Source organism: Rhinichthys klamathensis, unplaced genomic scaffold, assembly GCF_029890125.1.
Source record: "Rhinichthys klamathensis goyatoka isolate OS25496 unplaced genomic scaffold, OSU_Roscu_1.1 h1tg000635l_1, whole genome shotgun sequence".
In the NCBI taxonomy this organism is placed as follows: domain Eukaryota; kingdom Metazoa; phylum Chordata; class Actinopteri; order Cypriniformes; family Leuciscidae; genus Rhinichthys; species Rhinichthys klamathensis.
This window is the reverse complement of record NW_026607081.1, coordinates 1271660-1282654: the sequence shown is the minus strand read 5'-3', so window position 1 is coordinate 1282654 and position 10995 is coordinate 1271660. Positions and strand designations below refer to the sequence as shown.

Sequence of the window (10995 nt, the reverse complement as noted above, 5' to 3'; positions counted from 1 at the left end):
ATAAATTGATGATGATGATAATAATAATAATTTTAAAATTCAATATGTTTGTACCAACTAATCTAACATATATATGTATGTGTGTGTGTGTGTGTGTGTGTGTGTAATTATATATATATATATAGAGAGAGTTTTGTTTTTATCATCAATAAAAAATAATAATCGTCAATCAAAATAATATTTATTAATATATACAGTATATATATATTAATAATTTGTATAAATAATGTTACAATTATTTAAAAACAATAAATACAGTAAGTAAAAAATATATAATGATTTATTATTATAATAAATAATTGGTTATTAAACCATTATAATAAATAACATATAATAACAATATTATTTGTATATATATTATTTAGTACCAAAAGGCTGCTCAAGCGCACCTGTAGTCTCACAGCTCATTCTCAGTCAAGGCGAAGACTGGAGCGCGGACTCCCCCGTGTGTTCATTTCGTGTAACTGCAGGCAAAATCCTGCTAGACAGTCAACAATTAAAACTCTGACGCTAAGATGTCTTCTGACAGCCTGCAGCCATTAAGCAGCTGTCGAGCTCAGCTGGGTTCAAATGAAGTGACAGGGCCACTCATCTCCATACTTCCTCGTGGGGAATCGACACACACACACACACACACACACATATCTTAATGCAAATCTCAATGCATGAGTTTAGAAACAAAGTTGAAAAAAAAAAAAAAAAATTGCTCGACTTATAACTATAACATACTATATATATATACACCCTATATAGTGCCTTTTGAATAAGATAAAACCCATAGTTTGAAATATGACTCTCACGTTTACATGGAGCAAAGATAGATTACCTGTAGCTCTGTGCCAAAACTAGCCTAATAACAACACACTCTCTATTTATTAAATGAGAATTTCCCTGGTGTCTAAAAAGTGAAGACTAATGAAGAAGGAAATACACAATGCCAAGGAAATATAATTTACCGGGAAAACACCTTGTGTTGTGGTTAGAATTGTTGAATTATTCCAAATGAATAGATTGGGATTTACAAATAAATGTAAAGCGATTCACAAATAAATAATTAAATTCACAAATAAGATCCACAAAAAATGTAAAAAAAAGATTCACCAAAATGGATCAAATTCACAAATAAATCAAATGTGAATGTGTCCCTAGAATTGTTTCGAAATCCAAATGCGTGCAGCGATTCACAAATGAATGATGTAAATATTCATATTATTTGCAAATATCACTTATTTTATTATTTTTAGTGAAACTACATTTATTTGTGAATCTCAATCTGTTACCTTAACCTGTTTGTGGCAGTGCTTATTTGTTAACAGTTATCAAAGAAATCCTTACACAGTAGCATTTGTAGCTATAAAAGACACAAGGTGATCTATCTATCTATCTATCTATCTATCTATCTATCTATCTATCTATCTATCTATCTATCTATCTATCTATCTATCTATCTATCTATCTATCTATCTATCTATCTATCTATCTATCTATCTATCTATCTATCCATCCATCCATCCATCCATCCATCCATCCATCCATCCATCCATCTATCCATCTATCTATCAGGTCTGAAACTGTAGTAAATGCAATGCTTCTCTCCTGACTGGTGAGGCGCTGCTTCACTTTTCAGTGTTTACCGTCAAGCAGTTCACACTGTCGCAAAACCAACCATCAACTCTGCTGAAAAAACGTTTGAAATGAAGAGGGTACAGAACAACAACATCATCAAACGCGAAGTAAAGTTATTAAATACTTCACGGATCGAATCTCAGCTGGCATCTTGATCCAGATGGCAACATTCAACGGAGAAGGTACAAAGCGATATCATTAATATATACAAAACCCAAGAAAAAAAATCTGTTGTAAAACTGATCATGTGTAAAAAAGCCCTGTGCAAAACAGGTGAATAATCACAAAAACTATAAACATGTTAATACTGTTAAATAAATGGATTAAAGAATCAAATTCCTTAGTTTATAATAAAAATAAACTTAATTTATGATCCATACGTTGTTGAATAAATTTCTTTACAAACAATGAAAGTTGAAGTTAATGAAATTTAAGTGATGGTACATTTATGGGCAATCAGGTATTGTTAGCATTTGATACTATATAATATATTGCTAGCTACTATATATATGTATATATATATATATGTGTGTGTATATATATGTGTGTGTGTGTGTATATATATGTATATATACATATATATGTATATATGTGTGTGTGTGTGTGTGTGTGTGTGTGTGTACAGGGGTTGTTCTCTGAAACACCTGATTTTAGATCACAATAATTTATTGGTATGGTGTAGGGGCTCCTTTTGCGGCCAATACAGCATCAATTCGTCTTGGGAATGACATTTACAACATAAATGGATTGTTCACCCAAAAATTACTTTTAAGGAGGAATGATTCAGTAGTCCTTGCCAGTCCCTACTCTCTTAAGCACAGTGGGGGGATGCCATGACATTGCAGCCCAAACCATCACTGATGGCTTCACTCTTGTCAGAAACAGTCCGTGTGTTAAGACTCTTTGGGGATTTTCCACACTGTAACTACCAGGGATGTGGGAAAGACAGTGGACTCATCAGAGAACAATACATATTCAACATTGTCCACACCCTAAGATGTGCACTCTGTTGGCTCCATTGAAACTGATAGTTGGCACTGGCACGACTCACAAGTGACCAAAGGTTTGAGTATAGCAGTCTGACCATGAATATTGACTCTGTGAAGCTCCCGATGAACAGTTTTGGTGGAAACGTGAGAGTCGAGGTGCGCATTTGATTCTACAGTGAGTTGGGAATCTGTGGTTTTATGTTTATTGTATACAATCCGGGCTAGTACCTGGACATCTTCCTCTTGCGACGACACTTACTCCTATCGGATGTGTTTCGTCCGACATTACTCTGGATAGCGTGGCTCTCGATCCACCACAAAGACTTGCTGCCCTGGTCACAGATGACGCACCAACAATTTGTCCTCTTTTGAACTCTGATATGTCTCCTATTATGTTGTGTGGATTGCAATATTTTATGTCCAGCTGTGCTATTGGTCTACTAATTTAACCTTCACACTCTGCTCTCACTGAGGGAATGTAAAACCAGTGAAGATTGGCCACTAGACCGCAGATATATAGGCATGAATCCTCCAACGCTATATTGGCCAGTGTTTAAGTTTTATTGACTAACTCCTGTGAGGTACTACAATGTTTTCCTTTTCCCCCCTTTTATATATTTGATGTTAATTCACAGGAATAAACCACCTATTAGTAGAAGTGAGTCCTGACATCCACATCTGTGGCTTCTGCAAACAGCAGTACAACAACGTTGAGCTCTTTTTTGCACACAAGCAAAACTGCTGCCAGATCCCCTCGACTCAAATATCAGCCCGAAACAGTGGATCCAGTGGTGAGTTTCACCTCCAAGTACCATGTCCCTTTAAATGTCATAAATACTCGGTATATAGTAGACTGCACTGTTCACTATTCATGAAAGCGTTTTTTAGAGTCATTTCAGACATGTGTACCAAAAGTCAAGAAGACCCTCACCAGAGCCCAGAAAACCCCCTCCAAAAAGCTGAAACCTGCACTAACTCAAAAAAGACACATATGCACATTCTCAGGTAAGTGTCAGCAACAACATTGCATTTCTTATTTTAAAGAGGACCTATTATGCTTTTTTACTTATTCAACTTTCTTTAGTGTGTAAGGCCCATGACACACTGGCTGCGTGGCGTTTCTGTTGCGTGTCAGCTGCGTGGCGGCTGCGTCGCGTTTTCTGTGTCTTTGCACACTAGAAACGTGTCTGACGCTGCGCTGCTGACACGGATCACCCTTGTTCGACATATGGGAGAGAGTTGTGGAAGCCCTATACTTCGTGTTAAGCATTTAAATATAAAGCCTACTGATAAAGACACTGTCAGCTAGCCTAGCAATCTAGACGCACCTTAGCGGCAGCAAAAATTATTTTGCAGCAAAGTGTGGTCTAGCAACTCTCCATAGACTTTTGAGCTGAAAAAAACAAAAACTGGTCCGGCCAATCAGATCGTGTAGAGTTGGTGGGCGGGCTTAACATAATGACGGCAGAGTTATGACGGTTCCGCGTGATTTCCACAGGTGATTTCCCTCTGCTTGAAAACAAAGAAGATGCTGCTGGCGAACAGCGGTCTCTCGAATCGGCTTTGCCCGCGACTCTGGATGACTTGGAGTTAAGAGAACGTCACTTAAGTCATTCCTAAAAAAGGAAGATGTGTTCAGAGTTTTGACGACCGGATACGGCAAAAGTTTAATATACCAACTAGCTGGTTCACTGGTGGAAAAACGCATGGGACTCACTCGGCCACAGCCGTTGGTTGCTCTGGTTGGTTGTAGCGCTATCCTATTGCGTGCCGAGGGATATTGAAAGACAACCGTTTATTGAGGTATGCCAATTGTGAGTTCCCAGACCTAACATCTTGATGTAGGTCTGGCTTGCCAGGCTAACTGTCAGCAGTATTGACAGCAAAATAGACTACAGAATATTTTTTGTTCTGTATTGACAGGTGCAATATTTGAAAATTGATAATTAGGCCTATTTATTTATGTATTTTTAAATTAGGCCTATATTTATTTCTGAGTTTGTCAAAACCTAGACTTTCAACCATCAAAATGTAATTTATTAATATGTATTCGTGTACAAAATAACATATAAACATCTTTTCCTATTCTATTTTGCCTGGAAACGCTTCCAACACGGTTGCGTGTCGCGTGAAAAATAGGCGTCGGTTCTATTTCTAGCATGCACACGTTTTCCGCGCGCCTCGAGCCGCGCCTGAGACGCGCGTGTCACGCAGGCAGTGTGTCATGGGCCTAATGTTGCTGTTTGAGCATGAAAAAGGTCTGCAAAGTTACACAAAGTCACTCCAAAGGAGTTATTCTCTATATCAGTAACTGTTTCTGAACTCCCGGAAACGCCTTGAGAGTCTTGAGTTTTCTTCCGGGAACGAACACGTCACAATATTCCTAATTTAAATAATTACCGGCCTGGTTGAGTTAGTAGTTGTGTGTAGTGTGTTGAAAGTGCTGAAAAGTGAAGCCAAAGCGCTTCGATCGCCCAGTTTAGGTCATAAACCCCGCCTCCCCATGAAGTCTAATGGACAGGATGGAAACTAAACAATCAAATTACACTTCAAAGATGTTTTCTGTCATTTTAGGTCGTTTTTATCACGCTGATTTAAGTTTAAGTGTTTGTTTTTTTTAATAAGTTTGATCTTAGTTTGTTATTAGATGCTATAAAAAAGGGAATGTGACGTCATGATTGACAGCTTCTCTAAACGAAGTAGGTACCAACTGACTTTTTGGGGGATTTTCGGGAGGAGGAGATTGGAGCTTCAACTCTAATTTCTACATGTCCATAACTGTTTATTTCACACAGTAAACTTTGTAGTAACCGTTTCTGCGGGAGTGAGGGCGGGACCTTGATATCCCGGCTTTACTTCCTGCTCACTACTGCGCAGACTCGGGTCCCAAATCTGCGCAAGATGTCAGCGCCGTATTAGGACTTTGCCGGCTTCACATTTCACCAATGGAAGAGAGTGAAGGGGCTTCGTCCATCTTTTTTTACAGTTTATGGTTGAAACTCAAGGGACTTGACAAAACCTTGGGAGAAACCAGACTCAGTCGGGGGCCAGTTCTCCTCTGGCCAACGAACGAACATGGTGTGATTTATGATTCAGAAGTCATTACCGAGATTGTGTATCAGTAGCATTCAAATATTCATCCAGTTTCTTTTGCTTGAAGATGGGATCATCATGCCAGTGTGCAGCTGAAGCTGGTCACAGGTCTGTGCAGAGGACTTGTTTGGTTCTCGTGGTGTTTGCTGAGGTCCTGTCACTGTGCCGATGGCTGTCGCGTCGACGAGGCCTTCACAGGGGATTGTCTAGTAGACATGGTCTCTTCTGACATTCAGGGATGCGTTGTGATCGTGTCTAGGTGCAGGTCCTGATGTAGATTCGGACCGGATACGGCTGACTACGGTAACCTTGGGATAAACAGAGAGACTTGTATTAGGATAGATGCCATTCTTCTTATGATGTACATCGGGTGTTATTGGAAGTCCTACTGGTTCCGCCTGACCTAATTTACCCAGCCTAAATTCTAATGAATGTGATAATTTGTTATGTGTAAGCCAGGTTAAAGAGTGTTTTTAGTCTAGATTTAAACTGAAGGAGTGTGACTGCTTCCCGAACAAGGTTAAGAGTTAAATAGGAGAAGGATCTACCGCCTGCAGTTGATTTTGATATTCTAGGCATTATCACCTAGCCAGAATTTTGAGATCGCAATAAACGTGAAGGACTGTAATGCGTTAGGAGCTCGCTCAAGTACTGAGGCGCTAAACAATGATGTTTAATAGGGAGCCAATGCAGTGTTGACAGAACTGAACTAAGAACCTTTTAAGGTATTAAAAATCTGTACTATATGGAGCTTAAAAGATGTTTTATTTCATTTTGTGCCCTTAGGTTGTACATTCAAAACTCAGTATGGCCAAAAAGACATGGAGAGACACATGTTAACACATACTGGTAAGTAATTTCCACTCTGTATTTTCATCTTACACTTATCTGACATTATCAAAATGATGCCAAATGAGCATTAAAGTGCTGAGATCTGTCTCCTTTCTACAGGCGAGAGGCCTTTCGAGTGTGAACTGTGTCATAAGCGTTTCAGTCGTCGCGATAAGCTGAATCTCCACAGCCGATTGCACACAGGAGAGAAACCACACAAGTGTAAGCACTGTCCGTACGCGGCGGCCGACAGCAGTAGCCTGAAGAAGCATCTCCGCATCCACTACGACGAGAGACCCTTTAAGTGTCAGATATGCCCCTACGCCAGTCGCAACTCCAGCCAGCTGACCGTTCACCTCCGATCCCACACAGGTGAGGACAGCTGGGAATTAATATGCCAGTTACACTCAAGTTTGGGGTTAGTAAGATGTTTATTTGACACTTTTATTCAGCAAGGATGCATTAAATTGATCATAAGAGGAAGTAGAAACATTTACAATGTTACAAAAGATTACCATTTCAAATAAATGCTGTTCTTTTGAACTTTTCACAAAAATATGAAGCAGCACAACTGTTTTCAACATTGATAAATATCGGAAATGTTTGTTGAGCAGCATATCCGCATATTAGAATGATTTCTTAAGGATCATGTGACACTGAAGACTGTAATGACTGTAATGATGTGGAAAATTCAGCTTTTCCATCACATGAATAAATTACGTTTTATTAAAATACAAAAGTTTTAATAAAATGTTTTAAGTTGTAATAACTCGCAGTATTAGTGTTATTAAAAATAAAACCAGCCTTGATGAGAATTGAGAGAAATTAAACCTTTTAAGGTTGAGTGTAAATATAATGCATTATATACAGTGTATGTGTATATATGTATAAGCTATCAATAGAAAAACAACCCAGATCAACTAAAATCTTTAAAACTACCACAAAAATCAAGTGTTTTTCTAGAATTTGTTTTTGCTGTTTTCAGCCACACAGACCATTTCCAGGAACTACTGATATTTGAGAATTTACACTTGCATGTGAAACTTGAAGATTAATGAGATAAAACTGTTTTCCTGTTTCTTGTTTGAGAACACACAAAATCAATTATATAATTACTGGTGTTTTTCCAAAATAATTTTTATAAAATGTCAAAATAGTATCGTTTTTTTTTTTTAACAGCCTTGTACATAACAAAAATTGCACTTTTTATTTTGCTTGATTAGTATGTTGGTAACAAAAGGGGCTTTCGCACCGGAGGAACCTTTTCATAGTTCCTAGAACTAATGGCGGAATTACCCACCTTTTGGCGTGTTCGCACCTCAGGAACTGGGAACGAGTTTAGTTCTAGGAACGCCTTTTGGCGAAACTAAATTATCTTACTTCAGAGTAGGGTCTAACCCTGCACAATAGAGTGGTGCAGGTATGACGTCACTTTGTTGGCCGACAGGCAATTAGGATCACACTGGTTCCCTCGACAAAAACCCAATAGGGTTTTTCCATAGGCTTTTGAATTATCGCTAAAAACAAGGCTATAAATGAACTACACCACGGTCGCGCAACTTCAACGTCATCATCAGTAACCTTCCGACAACATTTTCCCATAACGTTTGAGTTAGAATAGTTTGTAAGACACAATTAAACACACTAAGGCTGTACAAGCGGACTGAGTTTACCTTTTCCTCTGTAGTCCCATTTAGCCACCTGTTTGCAACTGCCTTTTTCATGACATGTAACAGCTTACATCAAGAGTGGGGTCATACTGATGTATTTTATGTCGTAGAATAAAACGTGAAAGTGTCTTGAGCTTGTGTTCACCACAGACCTTATTTCAGCCATTTAACCAAAATCCCATTCAAAAAACCCATTGACTTTGGGACGTTGGAACCGGAAGTACTAAAATGTAACTCACTTCCGCGTAACCTGCACCACTCTATAGGAACTACCAGTGACGTAAGTATACGCTGATTGGCCGAATGCACGCGAAAACACCGGCACCCGACATTTCTTTTTAAATCCGTGAACACACAGTTTATAGTCTGTATGTTTACTCCAGAAACTAACTCTACAAACATGGAAAACAGTTTTTCAGCAACTTTTGAGGGGCCCAAGCGAAACATGATTATGTATTGCTGCTCAGCTAGCAACACTGGACATCAACCACACGGCAAACGCTAATACTTTCTCATATACTGTCTACTTTCTTTGAATATCAGTTCTATGTAATAACGTATTAGACTGACCTGTTAAACAGATTGTAAACTAAAGACAGATAATGGGAGCGCTGTATGCTCAGGCTCTAGCGTTCTCCGCTAGACTTCCGGTTCATTAGCTGCTATAGGGAAATAACGAGAAGAATAACAAACTGCAGTAAATGGTAAAACCGTTTGCGCTACAAACCAGCATGTTTATAATTAAGCCACTACATTAAAATAATAGGGTAATAAATACCAGTTGCAATATCAAACAGCATAACAAGCTTTTTTGTACAGCTAAAATAACTGGAAGCGGATGACACTGGAAGCCAGACACATTAAATTTACAAATGGCCACGCACACGTTTACGTCAAAAATAAGGTGGATACTGGTGGTGCGAATGCACCCAGGAAAACGGAACTAAAAAATGTAGTTCTCGGAGAACCACCCTGGTGTCTAGTTCCTATAACTACCCAGTGCGAAAGCCCCTAAATAGTATTCCTTTATTTGTCAATTATCAGAACTGGTTGTAAAAATTGTGTTATTTGTGTTCAGTTCACATGTCTGGATGCTTCCTCCTCAGGTGACGCCCCGTTCCAGTGTAACCAGTGCGACGCCAAATTCAAGATCAACTCCGACCTGAAGCGTCACAGCCGGGTTCACTCCGGCGAGAAGCCTTATAAGTGTGATCTCTGTGAGTATCGCTGTGCCATGAAGGCCAATTTAAAATCGCATGTGCAGCTGAAGCACAGCGCCTTCGACTCCTTCCGCTGCTCAAAGTGCGACTTCCAGTGCTCCACCAAAGCCATCCTGCGACACCATTCCCGCCAGCACCAGCCGGCCCAGCCTTTGCAGTGCGGCGAGTGCAGTTACTCCTGCTCCAGCAAGGGGGCTCTCAAGATCCACGAGCGCGTGCACTCGGACGAACGGCCCTTTAAATGCGAGCACTGTTCGTTTGCTAGTAAGCAGCGCAGTAATTTGTTAATTCACAGGAGGAAGTGTCATGCGGATAAACCGGACAGGCAGGGTAAGGGCGGGACAGGGGAGGAGCCTCCCAAACCTATTAGCTCACGCTACCGGGCGAGACTGGAGGCAACGCGGGGGTTTCGCTGCGACTTGTGCGAGGCTTCGTTCGTCAGGGAGGATTCTCTTCGCAGCCACAAGAGGCAGCATAACAGTAACGCACAACAACAAAGTCATAATCAAGAATCACAAACTGTTACCAAACAACCTGTAGAAAATGCAGGATTTGCCCCTATTGCAACCGATTCGCCGTCTTCCTACAGCGCAACGCATCTTAAGATCATTGTGGCGCCCTCTTTAGGACCGGAGGCTACTTTTGTTCAGGCTTCCTCTGCAAAGGCGGGAGCAGTTTTGCTCGGTTCGGATGATCACGACGTGCTTTTGAACCCTGTAATACAGCACGTCAACATGCTAGCACCAGAAGGCGGCCTCGGGCACCAGACGGTTTTACTCACTCAAATCAGTCCCGGTGAAACCGCCCCTCAGACCAGCACTCAAAACTTCATCGCCTCCTGTTCTGCATCAGCTTCCGATGGCACACACACCTTCATCACGTCCTGCTCTGACCTGGAAAGCCTCCACAAGCTCATCCAGGAGGGCGGGACTGAGGTTACGGTGGTAACGGAGGCCAATCCGTCGATCGCCGCCACAAAGGAACCACTGAACATTGACGGCGCCTCTTCTCAGGGCATGTCCAAGCACTCAGAGGACGCTATGCCTGAAGACAGTTTAGATATTGGTTCACCGGGGACCATTCTTGTTCAAAGTCTCCCTCTGTCGATTTCAACACAAGACCAGCAGGCTATTAAGTACTCTCTGTCTCCCCACAATATATTTTCAGACTCCAGCACAGTGGACATCAGTGATTCGTAGTTATGCAAATCATGAGATGTCACTGTGATATCACAATATTAAAATGAACTCTTTTTTTTTTGTTGGTTAATTTCCTGTTTCTTTATCCAACTAATGCTTCATTCACATTGTGTTGGAATTCCTGTAATTATTAGATGGCAACTTGGACGTTCGGCTCTGAGGTGTTTATGGAAATGAATCAATGTGCAAGTTTGTTGGTAATGACAACAAAATACTTCATCACTACTTTCTTTAATTCACATTGAAATACAAAGAAAGCATAGCCACTGCCATTTTGGTGGAAGTCAGAGCTTTCATAAAATTAACAGTTTATAACTTATATTTATGAGTTTGACAAAGACGTGAATACGCTGATTTCACGCAGCCG

General features: G+C 40.3%; 1 protein-coding gene across 1 annotated transcript; it reads left to right on the top strand.

Annotated features, from left to right (window-relative positions):
• Window positions 1-1609: 1609 nt before the first annotated feature.
• zfp64 (zinc finger protein 64 homolog (mouse)) lies at window positions 1610-10677 on the top strand. The gene is made up of 6 exons (XM_056241246.1): window positions 1610-1808; window positions 3251-3406; window positions 3504-3620; window positions 6495-6557; window positions 6660-6911; window positions 9316-10677. Exons 1-6 carry the CDS (start codon window positions 1787-1789, stop codon window positions 10626-10628), a joined length of 1923 nt encoding a protein of 640 aa, XP_056097221.1. The 5' UTR covers window positions 1610-1786; the 3' UTR covers window positions 10629-10677.
• The last annotated feature ends 318 nt before the right edge of the window (window positions 10678-10995 follow it).

What these genes read in the sequence shown, in the direction of transcription:
- zfp64 (XM_056241246.1), top strand. Translation starts at nt 1,787, where the DNA reads ATGGCAACATTCAACGGAGAAG. An exon ending in GGCAACATTCAACGGAGAAG is followed by an intron (nt 1,809 to 3,250) that starts GTACAAAGCGAT and finishes GTTAATTCACAG; the next exon opens with GAATAAACCACCTATTAGTA. An exon ending in TCACCTCCGATCCCACACAG is followed by an intron (nt 6,912 to 9,315) that starts GTGAGGACAGCT and finishes CTTCCTCCTCAG; the next exon opens with GTGACGCCCCGTTCCAGTGT.